Source organism: Acomys russatus, chromosome X (genome assembly GCF_903995435.1).
Source record: "Acomys russatus chromosome X, mAcoRus1.1, whole genome shotgun sequence".
NCBI lineage: Eukaryota > Metazoa > Chordata > Mammalia > Rodentia > Muridae > Acomys > Acomys russatus.
In genome coordinates, this window is record NC_067169.1 from 52,441,481 (window position 1) to 52,460,742 (window position 19,262).

Consider the following 19,262-nt stretch of genomic DNA (forward strand, 5'->3'; position numbering starts at 1 on the left):
TTTAGTAATTGAAAATGCCTTTTTATTTATTATCATCATTAGTTTGGAGTTGTTTTTTTTTAAGATTTATTATTTATTATACATACAGTGTTCTGCCTGCATTGTGAGCTTGCACACCAGAAGAGGGCACCAGATCTCATTACAGGTGGTTGTGAGCCACCATGTGGTTGATGGGAATTGAACTCAGGACCTTTGAAAGAGCAGACAGGGCTCTTAACCACCGAGCCATCTCTCCAGCCCCTAGTCTGGAGTTTTTGAGAGAAGGTCTCACTCTGTATAGAATGGCTTGGTACTACATGGCTCAGGTTGACCTTTAACCTGGTAGCAATCCTCTTCAGCCTCCTGAGTGCTCAGATTACAGGCATAAATTACCCCATCTGGTTTTAAATTGCTTTGTTTCCCCCCCAAAGAAGTAAGGTGTCTTCAGAGTGAAGCAGTAGTAGTGTGGGTTATAGATGGGTACGCTGAAGAATGACACAGCCAGCCACATGAGGGAGAGTACTGGAGGGTTCCGTGTGTCCTGATGAAAAAGCTGATTCCAAGTCTGGAAGAGGAAATAATCCGACATTGTCTGGAATAACTTGTCATACCAGAAAGAAAAGAAGTATCTATTTACTTCCTCGTACACTTTTCTTTCTTTCTTTTTTTTTTTTTTTTTTAAGGGACTCATATAGCTAAGGATGGTTTTGAGTTCAATTTCAACTTTTGTTGTTGTTGTGGTTTGTTTGTTTGTTTTTTGGTTTTTTGAGACAAGGTTTCTCTGTGTAACAGTCCTGGCTGTCCTGTCCTGGACTCACTCTGTAGACCAGGCTGGCCTTGAACTCACGGAGATCCGCCTGCCTCTGTCTCCCTAATCCTGGGATTAAAGGCGTGCACTACCATGCCCAACGAGTTCAACTTTTAAAAGACTCATTTACTTTTATCTTTGATGTGTATAAGTGTTTTGCTTGAAGTATGTCTGTTACCATGTGGGTGCTGGGAACTGAACCAGGGTCCTCTATAGGAGCACTCAGTGCTCTTAACTTCTGAGCCATCTCTCCAGCCCCAAACTTTGAACTTGTAATTCTGCCTTAGCTTCCTCAGTGCTGGTGTTATAGGTGGGTACCATGACACCTGGCTTTTATTTGAGCAATAACTATTCAGATTTTTTGCCCACTTTTAAAACTTAACATTTATTTGTCCTTTTTGTGTTGTTTTAGGTCCTTACATATTGTTAATATAGTCCCTTCTCAGATGTGTGCTTTGCAATATTTTTAGCCACCATGAATTGTCTTTTCCCTCTGAGAATGATTTTCTTTGCTGGGTATAGTTTTAACTGATTGTATTTGTCTTTTGTGTTTTGTTGCTTATGCCTCATTTTAAATGCAAGCAGAACAAATATAGCTAACTGGTTGCATTTAGCCAGTATCAGGCTGGAGAGGTAGAGGGAGGAGGGTCCCTGGACCTCAGTGGCTGCTCAGCCAGCCTAGCCACATTGGTGAGATCCAGGCTCAGTGAGAGACTCTGGCTCAAAAATAGGGGGGCTGACCAGGCAGAACAACAGAATCTTAAAAGAGGTTGGGGAGATGACTTAGTGGGTAAAATTGGTTGCTGAGTTCAGTCCCCAGAGCCCAAGGGGGAAGGAGAGAACAACTGACTCTACAAAGTTGTCCTCAGCTTCCCACGTGTGCACGTGGCATGGATGAGCTCCACCACACGTATACATATACGGAACAATAGTAATAATAACATGAAATATTTTTAAAAATTAAAAAAGCAAACCTGGGACTTCAGAGATGGCTCAGAGGTTGAGAGTACTGACTGCACTCCCAGAGGTCCTGAGTTCCAATTCCCAGCAACCACATGGTGGCTTACAACCATCTATAATGTGATCTGATATTCTCTTACGGCATTCAGGCCTACATGTAGGCAGAGCATTGTATACATAATAAATAAATAAGTCTTTTTTTTTTTTTTTTTAAAGCAAACCCTTCACATAAATTTATTTTGATGCAGGCATTATGTAGCCTAGCCACCCCTGGAACTTGGTCCTCTCACCTCTACTTCCTCAGTGCTTGGGATTATAGGCGTGTGCTGCCAAGCCTAGTAAGAATAGATTTTTAAGTCAGGAAGTGGTGGCACATGCCCCTAGTTCCAGCAAAGGCTTTGTGAGTTCCAGGCCAAGCCTGGTCTACATAGAGAATTCCAGGGTTATATAGTGAGACCCCATCTAAAAAAGCAAAACAACAACAAAAAACCGAAACCAAAAAGAATTAAAAAAAAAAAAAAGAGTAGGTGTTCAAATGTTCATATTTTCAAAAAAGGAACTTGGTGAGGTGATACTATTATTATTATCATCATCCTCATCCTCATCCTCATCATCATTACTACTATTACTACTACTACTATGACTATGATTATTACAGTTTTTTGAGACAGGGTTTCTCTGTATAGCTTTGGCTGCTCTGGACTCCCTTCATAGACCAGGCTGGCCTCAAACTCACAGAGATCTGCCTCCAAAGTGCTGGGATAAAAGGTGTGTGCCACCACACCTGGCTTATTGTTTTTGAAACAGCCTGTCCTGGAGCTCAGGCTGGCCTAGAACTCAGAATTATATTCCTTCATCTGGCCCCTAGGTTCAAGGATTAAGGCTGTGTGCAGCACACCTGGTTTTGATTGCTCTTTTGACAGCATATATACAAATCAAACTGTATTGTCAGCCATAGACAACATACACTGTTTGTTTGGTCAGCCAAAGCTTGTTTTTGTATGTGATGGGAGGAATGAAACCTTAGGTTTGTACATGCTGGACAAGCATTCTACCATTGAACTACACCCTGAATCCTCTTTATAAAGAGGATTCTATGTAATAAAGGAAGGGTTATGTAATAAATGCTGCTGGGATTCAAAGCATTAGCCACCACTGCCCGGTGACTGGTACATGTAACAATTAAGATGGTACATTAGAACTGTTTAAAACTCAAGTCTGAGGTGATCTGAAGTCCTTTTTTGGCCTTTGAGAAAACCAGGCACACATATTAAGTGCACAGATACATATGCAAACAAAACACCCATACACATAGTTTCTGGGAAATGTGTGGAACAGTTAAATATGTTAAAAGATACCAGAGGGAGGCTGGGCATGGTGGCACATGCCTTTAATCTCGGTACTTGGAAAGCAGAGGATGGCAGATCTCTGTGAGTTCTAGGCCCACCTGGTCTACAAAGTGAGTCCAGGACAGCCAGAACTGTTACACAGAGAAACCCTATCTCGAAAAACAAGCAAAGCAAAACAAAACAAAAAAGATCAGATGGATTTCATCAGCAGAAATGTTCACTGTGAACTTATCTAGGATAGTGATCTGAGGCAGGCATGGTGGCGCATGCCTGTAATCCCAGCACTTGGGGAAGTAGAAGCTGAGAGATCTCTTGAGTTACATGCCAGCCTGGTCTACAAAGTGAATCCAGGACAGCTAAGGCTACACAGAGAAACTCTGTCTCAAAAAAACAAATCAAGAGGCTGGAGCTCAGTGGTTAAGAGCACTGACTACTCTTCCGGAGGTCCTGAGTTCAATTCCCAGCAACCACATGGTGGCTCACAACCACTTGTAATGAGATCTGGTGCCCTCTTCTGGCCTGTAGGTGTACATGCAGGCAGAGCACTGTGTACATCATAATTGTATGATCATAAATGTATGGTGATGTATTTGTGCATGTTGCTTGTATCTGCTCATGGAAGCTAGAAAAGGGTGTGGGGTTTCCTGGCTGGAGTTTGGAGGCCGTTGTGAACCACCTGACATATGGGGTATGGGAGCCAAACTCCAGTTCTCTGGAAGGCCAGCAAGCACTCCTAACAGCTGAGCCATCTCCACGTGTTTTCCTTTTTTAAGGAATTAGAGAATATCCAGGTGCAGTTGGTGCCACATGACTTTAGTTCCAGCCCTCAGAAGGCAGAGGCAGTCAGCCCTGTGAGTTCAAGGTTTATAGATAGACCTGTCTGGCTTTTATAATGAGTTCCAGGATCCTACTAAAAAAACATTTAACGGATGATTTAAAGCTTGTTGCTAACTTTTGTGACTCCTCTTTGGAAACTCACTGAAGTTAAACAGAAATGGGTTCACTGACTGGATATTTGGTCTTGGAAGTGTCTTTTTTTTTTTTTTTTTAAAGATTTTTAAATTTAATTGTGTGTGTGTGTGTGTGTGTGTGTGTGTTTGTGTGCATGTCTATGTGGAGGCCAGAAGAGAGTGTTGGAACACACCTGTCCCTGAAGTTGCAGGTGGTTGTGAGTCCCCTGGTAAGGATTTAAGAACTGAACTCAGGTCCTGTGTGTGTGTGTGTGTGTGTGTGTGTGTGTGTGTGTGTGTGTGTGTGTGTGTGTGTGTGTGTGTGTTTGTGTGCATGTCTATGTGGAGGCCAGAAGAGAGTGTTGGAACACACCTGTCCCTGAAGTTGCAGGTGGTTGTGAGTCCCCTGGTAAGGATTTAAGAACTGAACTCAGGTCCTCTGCCAGATCATCTTGTGCCTTAACTACTGAGCTCTCTCTACACCCCGTCTCCTTGACATTGCCACCATCTAACTCTGGCCTGGAACTCACAGATCCTCCCATCTGCCTCCCAAATGCTGGGTTAAAGGCGTGCACCACCCTTCTTAGCTCATTTTTTAACGATAGTGTGGTTATGTTGGAGTGAAAACGATTCCTTTTGTTTTGTTTTGTTTTGTTTTTCGAGACAGGGTCTCTCTGTGTAGCCCTGGCTGTCCTAAACTCACTTTGTAGACCAGGCTGGCCTCAAACTCACAGAGATCCACCTGCCTCTGTCTTCCGAGTGCTGGGATTAAAGGCGTGTGCCACCATGCCCAGCTGAAATAGGATTCTTGTTTCCTCCCTAGGTTCCATATTTTTAAAGGGGATGAGATGTTTGAGATTTGCTTTAAAATTACCTGGAGAAAGGGAGAATAGGTTTGAATACATATTAAATAACCAGCCAACATGATTGATGAATTAATAAAGATGATGAGCTAAGACATGGGTTTGCTGTCTTCCCTGCTTTCATGTATTTTTGAAATTTTCCATAAAAAGTTTTTATAAAGCCCAGGTGTGGTCCATGCATATAATCTCAGTCCTTGGGAGGCTGAGACAGGAGGATTGCTGTGAGTTCTGGGTCACACTGGGCTCCATAGGGAATTCTCTGATAGCCTGGGCTAGCTGCAGAGTAGACCTTACTTCAAAACCAAAAGCTGAGATATCTATGACTGGAGATAATGTAGGTTATATGTGTCAGGTCTTTATCTGATAGAGACTTGTCTGTTATCTATATAAAGAGGAAGTCTTTCTAGGGATCTTTAAAAGACATGAAATTACTTATTGCCTTTATCTTTTCAGGGTTTTTGTTAAATTTTCACTTAGTTTTCTAGAGGAATATCTTTCTAGGGCCTTATGTATGCTAGGCTAGCATTCTACCACCCAGCTGCTCCCAGGACCAGAATTTCATTTGTTTGTTTTGAAAAAATGTCTATCATAGCCCCAGGCTGCCTTCAGACTTGTTGTGCAGCTGAGGATGACCTGAACTCTGTATGCTCCAGTCTTGGCTTCCCAACTGCTTGGATTATATATAGGCTTTGCTAGGACTTGCTCAATGTTACAGCTCTAATTACATATTTTACTGAGGACTAGCTGGGTTGTGTTTATGGAACACAGGTACATACATACTTTATTAAGAGCTCACTGCTTGTTTCTGCCAGTATCTCTTAGAAGAGTTAAACTGACTGCCTGAATAAAATAGGGCCCATCCTTAGAAATACTGAAACACTCTGTATGGTGGCACGTACCTTTGAATGGCAGCGCTTGGGAGGCAGAGGCAGGTGAATCTCTAGGAATTCGAAGCCAGCCTGGACAGAGCTACATAGTAAGACCCTGTCTCAAAGCACAGATATAACAAAAGAACAGTATGCTGCTCAGGTAAATCAGATCCATTTTGCTCCTGAGAAGGTTTTTGCTTTTTCCTTTCTCTTGGTATAGGGACTGGAACGCAGCATTTGAGGATGCCTTGTCACTCACTGAGCTGCACGCTCAGCCCCTCTTTCCAGTTATTGTAATATTAATGAAGGCTTACAGATGAGAGGGAACTAAATAAGAAATTTTGTTTGTTTATTTTGTTTGTTTATTTTGTTTGTTTTTCGTTTTTGGGACAGGGTTTCTCTATGTAGCCTTGGCTGTCCTGGACTCACTTTGTAGGCCAGGCTGGCCTTGAACTCACAGATATCCACCTGCTTCTGCCTCCTTAAGTGCTGGGATTAAAAGTGTGCACCACTGTGCCCGGCTAAGAAATGTTTTAAAAAAACAGATATTTATTCTAGAAACTGTAATTGGATATCTAATACCACTTGAGAATAGAAGGTGAATGAGAAGTTAATCTGAGCCGGGTGTGGTGGCGCACGCCTTTAATCCCAGCACTCGGGAGGCAGAGGCAGGCGGATCGCTGTGAGTTCGAGGCCAGCCTGGTCTACAAAGTGAGTCCAGGATGGCCAAGGCTACACAGAGAAACCCTGTCTCAAAAAAAAAAAAGAGAAGTTAATCTGACAAAATCCTATCTTTTTCTAAGTAACTGTCTTGTAATTTTAGGCTGTCACGCTTGACCCAAATTTTCTGGATGCTTATATCAATTTAGGAAATGTCTTGAAAGAGGCACGCATTTTTGACAGGTGAGAATGTTTTCTTTGATCAATATACTTGTCTTTGCGGAGTTTGGATTAAAATGTGACAACAGCTTCTTGAAGTACATGTTTCTAGAGTGTAGTTTTCCCTCCTGCTGCCTGCTTTCTTACATTTTACTTACAGATGTTGTTGGATAACTTTCCCTTGTTGGCTTTCCTGAATGCTTTTATCTTTCCACCTAGTTGAGAGGCCAACTGAGAAGGGGTTGCTCAGCATTTGAGGCCAGCCTAAGCTATAGAGTAAAATCTTTTTAAAAAATTGTTTTGTTTTGTTTTTGGACACAGGGTTTCTCTGTGTAGCCTTGGCTGGCCTGGACTCGCTTTGTAGACCAGGCTGGCCTGAAACTCACAGCAATCCTCCTGCCTCTGCCTCCCAATAGAGTAAAAGCTTATCTCAAAAAAACCAAAACCAAACCCCAAAATAAAAATGCAGGGCCAAGGAGTTTGCCCAGTGGCAGAGCCCTTGTTTAGCATGCATGAGGCCCTAAGTTCAGTTCTTAAAACCACACACACACAAAACACATTTTTATAAAAAATGTGATTTGGTATGCAATTCAGATATATCATAAGTTCATTGCCATTCCTTAAAACTAATCGAAAGTTTTGCTGTAGTGTATTTAGAGTTAATTGTAATAACGATTCATTAAAGTTAGTTGGACTTTGGTGGGACAAGGTGACTCAGTAGGTAAAAGTGCAAGCCTGATGACCTATGACCTGAGTTTGATTCCTGGAACCCACAATGAAGGAGAGGACCAAGTTCACAAAAGTTATCTTCTAACTTCCGCATGTACACCGTGGTCTGTACCAACCTGTACACGTCATGAACACACTACTACTAACTACTGCTACTGCTACTGCTACTCTCTGCTGCTGTTACTACTGCTACTACTGTATTTATATTAGTCACATTTTGTGTATATGTGTTGTATGTTTATTTTTGTTTCTCTCACAGAGCGGTGGCAGCTTATCTTCGTGCCTTAAGTTTGAGCCCAAATCATGCCGTGGTGCACGGCAACCTGGCTTGTGTATACTATGAGCAAGGCCTAATAGACCTGGCCATCGACACCTACAGACGAGCTATAGAACTGCAGCCACATTTCCCTGATGCTTACTGCAACCTAGCAAATGCTCTCAAAGAGAAGGGCAGTGTAAGGATCTTCAGTCTATTTTTACTTCTTTGTTATGTGATAGAAAAGTCTTCATTGTACATATTAAGTATCGGGCTGGTTATATTGCTTTATGGTGGAGTTTTGGTTGATGGGAAGGAGGCGGATACTGGAAAGTATCCATTTTGTGGTATGTTACCGGCCGTTAGGCTCAATGATGCAGCTATTTAAATTACTAGAACAGCATGGGCTCTCTGATTTTTTTTTTTTTTTTTTCTGTGTAGTTTTTGAGTGGTTTGTTTTATTTTCCAGGTTGCTGAGGCAGAAGATTGTTATAACACAGCTCTTCGCCTGTGTCCTACCCATGCAGACTCTTTGAATAACCTTGCCAATATCAAACGGGAACAGGGCAACATTGAAGAGGCAGTCCGCCTGTATCGAAAAGCATTAGAAGTATGTTCAGTGCTATGGCTGGGTGTTTAGCCTAGCTTGTGTGACAATAGAAGGAAAGCAATTAAGTTTGCCTGCCATTCACCTCTTTTTTTATTTTTATTTTTTATTTTTAAAAAACCTGAGACAGGCTTCTTTGTATAGCCCTGGCTATCCTGGAACTGGCTCTGTAGACCAGGTTGTAGACTCATAGAGATCCGCCTGCCTCTGCCTCCCAAGTGCTGGGATTAAAGGTGTGTGCCACCACCGCCCGGCTGTCTTTCACCGCTTAAAGAGGATCATTCATTATATATGTAAGGTCCTGTGACATGCCACACAGCCCCACATTGTGCTCATTATTGTATGCGTAGGTGGGATGTGTACAAAGACATTATCTAGTAAGCTAAGTAAAGCTATTACCATGAACAGCTCAGGCCAGGGTCTGGTGGTCAGGAGGGGTGGTAGGAGTTCAGAAAGGAAGCTGCCTTGCTCAGCATGACTAACAAGAGGCGTACCTCACGTTTGAGATGAAGATAGGTATAAAATGGAGGAAGCAGTAGAATTTGAGCTACTAGACCTGAAGAATGAGTAAACTTGGGAAAGGTGGAGAGAAGTGGAGGTACGGGGTGGCAAGTTCTCAAGCGTTGCGGGAGATACCTGGGAGGCTCTTTTCTGCTCTTTAATGTCAGCTCTGATCGTCACTCTGCAGGTCTTCCCAGAGTTTGCTGCTGCACATTCCAATTTAGCAAGTGTGCTGCAACAGCAGGGCAAGCTGCAGGAAGCGCTGATGCATTATAAGGAAGCCATACGGTAAGAAACTCAGAGGTGCTTTTTCCTGTTTTCATTTTTTATTTTACGTTATAATACAATTACATTATTTCCTCCTAACCTTCCCTCTGAAGCCCTCCCCTGTACCACTCTTGCTCTCAAACTCATGGCCTCTTTTTCCATTAATTGTTGTGGCATGCATATATGTACACATATTTATATGCATATATATTTCTATATTAAACTTTTTAAATAAAAAGACAAGGTTTCGTTATATAGCTCTGGCTGTTCTAGAACTCACTATGTAGATCAGACTGGCCTTGAACTCACAGAAATCCACTTGCTTCTGCCTTCCAGGTGCTGGGTTTAAAGGTGCGTGCCTCCACACGTGACTTCTTTATTTTAAACTTTAAAATCATTTTATATTGCCAGGCACGGTGGCACATGCCTATAATCTCAGCATTCAAAGAGTCAGAGGCAGGTGGATCACTTTGAGTTCAAGGCCAGCCTGGTCTACAAAGTGAGTCCAGGACAGCCAAGGCTACACAGAGAAAACCCTCTCTCAGAAAAAAAGAAAAGAAAAGAAAAATCATTTTAAATTATTCATCTGTGTTAAGGGTATATGTAGTGCTTGTCGGTCCCTACAGAGGCCAGAAGAGGGCGACAGATGTCCTGGAGCTGAAGTTAAAGGCGATTCTGAGCTGCCTGATATGGGTTCTAGTAACCAAACTCAGGTCCTTGGGAAGACCAGCCAGTGCTCTTAACTGTTGAGCTACCTCTCCAGCCACTTGTTATTTGTTTATTTATTTATTTACTCATACTTATTTTTAGTTTTTTGAAGACAAAAACTGTGTAGCCCTAACTATCCTGGAATTCTGTTAACTAGGCTGGCCTAGAATTCACAGAGATCCTCCTACCTTTGCCTTCCAAGTGCTGGGATTAAAGGCATGTATAATGTCTGTCTTTATTGTTGTTATTACTTTTTGGTTCAGATTGTTTTAGAGACAGGGTTTCTCTTTGTAACAGTCCTGGCTGTCCTGGACTCACTTTGTAGACCAGGCTGGCCTTGAACTCACAGAGATCCTCCTGCCTCTGCCCTCTGTGTGCTGGGATTAAAGGTGTGTGCTACCACATTGGGCTTATTGTAGTCTTTAAAGCAATTTATTTTACTTATGTATCTATGTATGTGTATAAGATGAATTCAAAATCGAGAAGAGGGTGCTTGGGCCTCTAGAGCTGGACATTAATGCAGTGAGAACTTTTGGGGTGGGGGTTTCGAGACAGGGTTTCTCTGTGTAGCCTTGGCTGTCCTAGACTGACTTTGTAGACCAGGCTGGCCTCAAACTCACAGTGATCCGCCTGCCTCTGCCTCTCGAGTGCTGGGGCAGTGAAAACTTTTAACTGCTGAGCCCCAACTATTAAATAGTGTATTGTTATTATTTAATAATGTATTATTGAACCAGGTGTGGTGACACATGCCAGCACTCCAGAGACAGAGGCAGGCAGATCTCTGTGAGTTTGAGGCCAGCCTCATCTACAAAGCAAGTTCAGGACAGCCAAGGCTACACAGACAAATCCTGTGTCAGAAAAAAAAAATATATATATATATTAGTTAATAATTAAAGGTTTGGCACTTGGCAGGTACTAAAATGACTCCCCCTCCCTCTTTGGTGCTGGGGATTCAAGCTAGGCCTCAGGCTTGGTAGGCAAGTGCTATAGCACCAAAGCACATGTCAAAGCCCCCAAATGCTTTAATAACATCAAAGATTTTACATGATAATCAAACCCTTGTCTTCTCCCTCAGAATCAGCCCTACATTTGCTGATGCTTATTCTAATATGGGAAACACTCTGAAGGAGATGCAGGATGTTCAGGGAGCTTTGCAGTGTTATACCCGTGCCATTCAGATTAATCCTGCCTTTGCAGATGCACACAGCAACCTGGCTTCCATTCACAAGGTACTGCTGTTTATTCTAATGTGGGCATGTTAGCACTGAAGTTTCATTGTAGGAAGTTCTTTACAAGATATCTCTTCTTCTAGGATTCAGGAAATATCCCAGAAGCCATAGCTTCTTACCGCACAGCTCTGAAACTTAAGCCTGACTTTCCTGATGCTTACTGTAATTTGGCTCATTGTCTACAGGTAAAGAGTAATAGTCTAGTGATTTTTCTTTCTTTATTACCACTTTTTAAATTGTTGTATGCCATAATAATCCAGGCCTGGTTGGAGAGAGTGGCGTTTTGTCTTTGTTTATGTTTTTTGGTTGGTTGGTTGGTTTTTTAGCAGGTGAAGGTCAGAGGGCGGCAGCTTTCAGGGTCATTTCTGTCCTTTTAACATGTGGGTTGCAGGCATAACTCCTTTACTCACTGAGCCAACCTCAAGACTGTGTTTGTAGTATGTTATCTAATCCTATTTTAGGAGCCCAAATATTTGTAAAAGAAGTCCTTGGCTAAGTTTTCTGGGTGATAATTGTTTTTTGCTTCCTTTAGATTGTCTGTGATTGGACAGACTATGATGAACGAATGAAGAAATTGGTTAGTATTGTAGCTGAGCAGCTAGAGAAGAATAGGCTGCCTTCTGTACATCCTCATCACAGTATGCTGTACCCTCTTTCCCACGGCTTCAGGAAGGCTATTGCAGAGAGGCATGGGAATCTCTGCTTAGATAAGGTGACTCTTGCTTTAATATTTTTGTTATAAACTAAAATGCAGATGAAGAAAAACATTGTATAAGTCAGATGTATGGCTTTAGCAACTGGCCTATGGTGAGCATCACCCAAGCTGAGAAGTGAAACTTTCTTAGCTACCCCGGCAATCACTCTTCACTGTGTCTTGTCTTTTTTGAGTTTGGGGTGGAAGCTGAGAAAACTCACTTCAGACACAGAAACTTAAAATGAAAGCTTTATTTTCTGAGCTCAGGGAGGCAGCCAGTTCAGGATCTGAACCCAGTCTTTGACAGGAAGTTGTATTGCATATTTAGAGGTGAAAACCTCAATTAGCTCATACAGGGGGCTGGATGATGGAACAGGGTGGTCAGCTCTGACTCAAGTTTTTGCTAACAAGAAGTTCTAGCTAACCTTGAAAGTGTGCCAGGCAGTTGGGAATAGCTGGGCTGATGGTTGGGGAATTTCTGGGAAAACAAGGCCATAGTTTCTCACTGAACATAAATATAGTTTATGGTCAACCTAACCTTGTATAGAGATTTTTTTGGCTTTTTTTCTAGAGTTAGGATTTCTCTGTGTAGCCTTGGCTATCTTGGATTCACATTGTAGACAAGGCTGGCCTCAAACTCACAGAGATCTGCCTGGCTCGCGTCAGCAATGAACTGAGATGATGGGGCTGGTGGGCCTGAAATAAAAATATCTAGAGTTATGCTACCCAAAAAGAGTGGCCTCAGCAGTCTTCAGCTGAACTCTCTTTACTCCAGAGGATGGAGACCTTCATTTCTAATGGTGTTGTTTTCCTTTAAGGTGGGAATCTAGGCTAAGCATGGTTGTGTAAACCTATAATCCCAGTATTTCTGTCATCTCAACACTTACAAGCAGAGGATGGTGAATTGAGGCCAGCCTGGGCTACATAGCAGCTCCTACTTGAAAACCAAAAGCAAGCAGAAACCCTTTACTTAATAGAAATCTTAAAAACATACTAAAGGCAACAACAAAAACCCCACATGGTGTTTAAATAGACCTTATGGTATTAAATACTCAACTTTGATATTTAGAGCATGACTTGATAAAGTTTGGAATCTGCTCCAGGGAACAGAGAGGTAGATTTAAACTTCTCCCTCCCTCCTTCCCTCCCTCCCTCCCTCCCTCCCTCCCTCCTTCTCTCCCTCCCTCCCTCCCTCCCTCCTTCCCTCCTTCCCTCCCTCCCTTTTTCCCCCAAAAATGCTTCTCTGTAGAATTCCCTAAAATACTGTAACGTTTCTCATACTCTATTCACATGTTTTCATTCTTAGGCTTTTGAGATCTGTTTAGGCTGTTTCATAGGTCTCAGAACAGGTGAGGTATGGATCATGCACACTGCAACTCTCACATAACTGATCTAAACTCCTTAGATGGCATAAAAATGGCCACATGAATGAAATGAGGTTTGCTGTCCAAAAAGTTTTCATAGGTGTGGGTGTATGTGATTTCAGATTTCTATCTTAATTTATTTTACTTCTTTTGAGACAGGTTTCATGTATGCTAGGTTGGCCTTAAACTATGTAGTTGAGGATCACCTTGAACCTCTAACCCTTCATACTTTCACCTCTGACCCTTCATGCTTTCACCTCCCAGTCATAGGAGTCTCGGGGCAGGGGGGAGGCACCAACATGCTTGTTTATGTTTGTTGTTTTGTTTTGTTTCACTGTGTCACACCGACTGGCCAGGAACCCAGGGTGTAGACCAGGTTGGCCTCAAACTCAGAGATCATATGTCTTGGCCTCTTGAGGGTTGGGATTAAAGATGGGCCCTATCTATCATGCCTGTTCTCAGTTTTTTAAAGATATAAATTTACACGATTTGACTTTACTAATGAGCATTGTATTCTGTTGGTAGATTAATGTCCTTCATAAACCACCATATGAACATCCAAAAGACTTGAAGCTCAGTGATGGACGATTGCGTGTAGGATATGTGAGTTCTGACTTTGGAAATCACCCTACTTCACACCTTATGCAGTCTATTCCAGGCATGCACAATCCTGATAAATTTGAGGTAAGAACAGGTTTTGGTGGCTTTCTTCTGTCATCTTTAGGATTAAGCTTACTGTCTTTTGAGAAGGTTGGACTCAAGGCTATTGAGTATACTCTCCTCACTCCCCCCTGCCTTTCAGGTATTCTGCTACGCCTTGAGCCCAGATGATGGTACAAACTTCCGAGTGAAGGTGATGGCAGAGGCTAATCATTTCATTGATCTTTCTCAGGTAGGTAAAACTCACATCCTTTCATTTAAAAAAAAATTTTTTTATATTTAATTATGTATATGTGTTTGTATATGCGTATGTGTGTCTATGAGGGCAGGTGCCCTAGGAGACCAGAAGAGAGTGTCAGATCTCCCAGACTTGGAGTTACAGTGGGTTACATGGGTGCTGGGAGCAAATGCAGGTCCTCTGCAAGTACAGTATGTGTCTTTAACTCTCTAATTTTAAATTTTTGAACAAATTTGAAAAAACCCTACTGATACATAGTGGGGTTTTTGTTTATTGGTTTGTTTGTTTGTTTGTTTGTTTGTATGAGGAGTTGAACCAAGGGCTTCATACGTAAGGTAGTTTGTAATTTCTGGTGATGGGTATTAAACAGGAGGAACTACTGTATATGGGCAGTTTGTCCTTATTTCCTTGGTCATTTACACTTACAATTGGCATGATGTGTTGAAGTTGTACATAAAATGGAAATGTGGTATAACTATGTTTGATATATAACTATTCTGGACATTGAGCTTGCATTCAAGACAGAAGCCACTTCTTTTTTTTTCAGGACAGGGTTTCTCTGTGTAGCCTTGGCTGTCCCAGACTCACTTTGTAGGCCAGGCTGGCCTCGAACTCCCAGAGATCCGCCTGCCTCTGCCTCTCAGAGTGCTGGGATTACAGGTGTGCACCACCACACCTGGCTTAGAAGATACTTTTAATATATGTTGAACAAACAAAAGAAGGATAAATAGTTTAAAGAACACACATCTTGTGGTGTTAAGAAGATGAGGTTTTTTTTTTCAAAAGCCAGGCTTGGCTGAACAGTTAGTTTGAGGCCAGTTAGTATGTAAGGCCCCATTTCATTAAAAAAAAAAAACCAGCAGCAGCGGTAAAAAGCCTATATATTTCTGAGTTTGCGTCCGTCTGTCCATCCGTGTGTGTGTGTGTGTGTGTGTGTGTGTGTGTGTGTGTGTGTGTGTTTTATTCTTTTGCAATGCAGTGGAGGAGGAGTGTTGAGGTGGAGTCCCAGTATGTAGCTAGCCATGTCTGGCCTGACACTCACAATGTACATCTGGTTGCCCTTGAGCTTGTGGTGATAACTCTTTCTTCAGCCCTAAGTTCTGAGATTTCAGGCATGTGCTACCATGCCCTACTGGTTGGTTGTCTTTATTTCTGTATTTGGCTCTCTTCTTTTCTCTACAAATTTTATAATGAACTAAAGTTGAAACCTATGGGAGAATTAAATTTACTACATATATAGACTTTTCTTGTAGGCTCTATTGTCATATGGGTGACTAGTAATACAGTATACATTAGACATGATATGCATAAATATGTATATATCTGCATGTAAACACACATGTATAAATATAAATCATTAGATTCAGGGCATAGATCAGCAGGTAGAGTGCTTGCTTATTATGCACAACACTCCGGGTTTGATTCCTAGCACTGCATAAACTGGATGTTGTGGCTTACACCCATAATCTCAGCATTTTGGAGGTGGAGTTAGAGACAGTCGGATTAGGGTTCAAGGTCATCCTTGGATACATGGAGTTCAAGGTCTGCCTGTGCTAGAGACCTTGCCTCAAAAATAATTAAGGCCAAATATGGTGCCACATGCTTTTGATCTTAGCAGGCAGAGCTCTGTGAGTTTGAGGCCAGCCTGGCCTGTTTAGCAGTTTCAGGCCAGCCAGAGCTACATAGGGACACCCTGTTTCAAATAACCAATAAACAACAAACAAATAATTGAATGTGTAAATAATTGAAGTTTTCTTAGAACAGTTGGGAGATTCATGTTATTTAATAAAATTTATACACCAGTATCTTTAGGAGTATAGTTACTACTTCAAAAGTATTTTATTTGTGACAGTGTTTCAGGTAGCCCAGGCCTGTGTTCCGATCATGGTTAGTTTCATGCAGTTCTGGTCATTGAGTGCAGGGCTTTGTGTACACTAGGCCCACATTCTACCAACTGAGCTACATTTCCAGCTTTGATGATTTTTTTTTTTCTTGAGGCAGAACGTCAACTATGAAATCAGAACTGCTTGTAAACTCCCAATGTTGCCTAAGGCTAGCCTCGAACTCTGCCTCCTTAGTGCTAGAATTACAAATGTGAAGCCTGGATGGCTCCCTCCTTCTTTGTTTATTTATAGACTCACTATGTGTATGTTCCATAGTTGGCTTGGAACTCTCTGTTTAGACCAGGCTGGTCTTAAATATAGAGATCTGCCTGGTCCTGCCTTCCAAGTACTCATCCTGAAGGCCTGCACCACCATGCCTCCTCCCCGCCTTAAAATGTTTGATTACTTTATCTGTATGAGTGTTATGCATGTGTTTATGTTCATCAAGTATGTGTCTGGTGCTTTGGAGGTCAGAAGGCATTGAATTCCCTGGAAATGGAGTTACAGATGGTTATTAATCAGCGGGTGCTGAGTTCTACATGGAGCCCTGCAAGAGCAGCAAATGTTGTTGGCCACGAAGTCATCTCTAGCCCAGCACTCCTTTGTTTCTTATAATAGGATTTTACCAGGTAGTCAATCTACTCTTCAGGTGTCAGGATTATAGGCATACGTCCACCCTAGGTTTTGTTGTTGGTGGTGGGTGGGTTGTTTGTTTTGTGTGTGTGTGTTTTTTCTTTTTTGAGACAGGGTTTCTCTGTTTAGCACTAGCTGTCCCAGAGTCACTTTGTAAACCAGGTTGGCCTCAAATTCATATATCCACCTGCCTCCTGCCTCTGTCTCTCAGAGTGCTGGGATTACAGACAGGCACCACAATGGCCATCTGTACTTCTGGCTTTTAATATGGATGCTGGAATCCAAACTCAGGTGCAAGCACTTTACTCTCTGAGTCATCTCTAGTCTTCTATTTATACCATTTTCCATTGAGATTATATTATGTCAAAATTCTAGTCATTTTTTGTTATGTGGTTTACTTATTTATTTATTGAGACAGAGTTTTAAGTATTTAGCTCTGGCTGGTGGCAAACAATATGATTTTTGTCTCAAGTTTCCTGAATGCTTGGCTTCCAGGCTTGTAACAATGTGCTTGGCCTCTAGTTCTTTTTTTTTGTTTTGTTTTTGTTTTTTTGTTTTTTGAGACAGGGTTTCTCTGTGTAGCCTTGGCTGTTCTGGGTTCACTCTGTAGACCAGGCTGGCCTCGAACTCACAGAGATCCACCTACCTCTGCCTCCTGAGTGCTGGGATTAAAGGTGTGTGCCACCACCGCCCGGCTCCTCTCAGTCATTTTTGAAGGTCTATTTCAAATCCTAGCTCCTTTATTTTCTATTTCTTTAATGCTTTGATGTTATTGTAGTGGTGTTAAACCTTATATTGCCTCCATTAACTTAGTTCATTGACGTGGTTCTCATCTCCCTTTTCGTCTGCTTGTTTGAGGCAGAGTCTCTTGGACCTGAGGCTGCTGTTTAACTCCTCATCCTCTTGCTTCTACCGCCCAAGTACTGGGATTACCCAAGAGTGAGCCGCTGTACCCACCTGAATTCTGTTTAATGTCATTAGAACAAATTGAATTAATTTAAGATTCTACAAGTTCTCACTGTCTATTCTATAGATTCCGTGTAATGGAAAAGCAGCTGACCGCATCCACCAAGATGGAATCCACATCCTTGTAAACATGAATGGGTACACAAAGGGTGCTCGAAATGAGCTCTTCGCTCTCAGGCCAGCTCCTATTCAGGTAAAAGGATGCTCATTCACAATGTGTACTAGACTCAAAAGACAGTGGCATTTGGTTTATCTCCATCTGGCTAACTGCTTTTGAAAACAACAGGATAGGCATTTTTGATCTTAAAAAAGAGTATTAGAATGCATGAGGATGGATTTTTGGGTGTAGACACAGTGCTTACCAGTAAAATGTCAATGGAGACGGGCATTGCATGGTTTTATATGACCAGCTCCTTTGTTTATCACATTAGAAGAACGCCTCAACATTCACATTGTTAGTATGAAAGGCTGCTGGCTTGCTCTTGGCTAAAGAAGCCAGCCTCTCTTATTTTGTTTATATACATACATGATTTGGAAGCCCTTTGATGACGATCCTCTGTTAAAAAAACTTCTTTGGGAGATAATTGCCACACACATACACACACACACACACACACACACACACACACACACACACACCTGCAGTAAATTGTTGGTTTTACAGATTGGTAGAAGTTCTTAGGTGTTCTGGTCTGATTTTTTTTTTTTTTTTTTTTTTTAAGGCAATGTGGCTGGGTTACCCTGGGACTAGTGGTGCACTGTTCATGGATTATATCATCACTGATCAGGAAACTTCCCCAGCTGAAGTTGCAGAGCAGTATTCTGAGAAACTGGCTTATATGCCCCATACGTTCTTTATTGGAGATCATGCAAATATGTTCCCTCACCTAAAGGTAGGCAGAAAACAACACCATGGGGGAATTCAGAGAACGTGGTTCATTTTTCCATTTGTTACTGTCCATATGCACCGTATTAAAAGGGGTCTTTCAAACTTTTTTCCATTAGAAAAAAGCAGTCATCGACTTTAAATCCAACGGGCACATTTATGACAATCGGATAGTTCTGAATGGCATCGATCTCAAAGCATTTCTTGATAGTCTACCAGATGTGAAGATTGTCAAGGTCAGAACCTAGCCATCATTTGTCATGGAAGCAGACTGAATTGGTGTTTATTTTTCTTATAATGCGTTTTGTCTCACTGATTTTTTTTTTTTTTTCAGATGAAATGTCCTGATGCAGGTGACAATGCAGACAGCAGTAACACGGCTCTTAATATGCCTGTCATTCCCATGAACACGATTGCAGAAGCAGTTATTGAAATGATTAACAGAGGACAGATTCAGATAACAATCAACGGATTCAGTATTAGCAATGGACTGGCAACTACACAGGTGGAAAAGACCATAATTATTTATCACATACATGCAGCCATTCCTTTAAGTGACCCCCCTGCTTCCCAAGTGCTGGGATCACAGGCATGCGCCAGTTACTTTCATCTCTAGGTACCATATGGCAGTTTGCGCCTGTAAACTCACCCTTTCCCTAGCCAAATCCTTCGCAGCCTTCCAGTTTAGATGGTTTTTTGTAGGGGAGGGGGTGAGGTTCAAGATAGGGGTTCTCTGTGTAGCCCTGGCTGTCTTGGGATTGACTCTGTAGACTAGGCTGGCCTCAAACTCACAGAGATCTGCCCCCCCCTCCCCGTTTAAAGGCATGTGCCACTGCTGCCTGGCTTAGATACTTCTTAAAGCAACCAGTTCCTGTATTAATCTCTAGTCTCTTTTTCCATGCTTGTTGGTACTTTTTTGCTGTGGTTCTGTAGTATTGGAGGTACATCATTACAGTCAGCACAATGCAGTATAATTCCTTGTCT

At 42.0% G+C, this 19,262-nt stretch overlaps 1 protein-coding gene across 5 annotated transcripts in view; it reads left to right on the forward strand.

Annotated features, from left to right (window-relative positions):
* Ogt (O-linked N-acetylglucosamine (GlcNAc) transferase) overlaps nt 1–19,262 on the forward strand; it is a 44,827-nt gene that overhangs the window by 13,474 nt on the left and 12,091 nt on the right. For all 5 annotated transcript variants that reach the window (XR_007830197.1, XM_051142054.1, XM_051142052.1 and 2 more), the window contains exons 6-18: nt 6,602–6,681; nt 7,646–7,841; nt 8,112–8,252; nt 8,938–9,038; nt 10,801–10,954; nt 11,038–11,139; nt 11,487–11,666; nt 13,538–13,696; nt 13,815–13,904; nt 17,460–17,585; nt 18,115–18,285; nt 18,398–18,514; nt 18,613–18,783. Coding sequence is in view for 4 of the 5 variants with exons in the window: in XM_051142054.1 (XP_050998011.1) it covers nt 6,602–6,681; nt 7,646–7,841; nt 8,112–8,252; nt 8,938–9,038; nt 10,801–10,954; nt 11,038–11,139; nt 11,487–11,666; nt 13,538–13,696; nt 13,815–13,904; nt 17,460–17,585; nt 18,115–18,285; nt 18,398–18,514; nt 18,613–18,783 (1,788 nt within the window). In the remaining variant the exon portion in view is untranslated. The remainder of the gene's footprint in view (nt 1–6,601; nt 6,682–7,645; nt 7,842–8,111; nt 8,253–8,937; nt 9,039–10,800; nt 10,955–11,037; nt 11,140–11,486; nt 11,667–13,537; nt 13,697–13,814; nt 13,905–17,459; nt 17,586–18,114; nt 18,286–18,397; nt 18,515–18,612; nt 18,784–19,262) is intronic.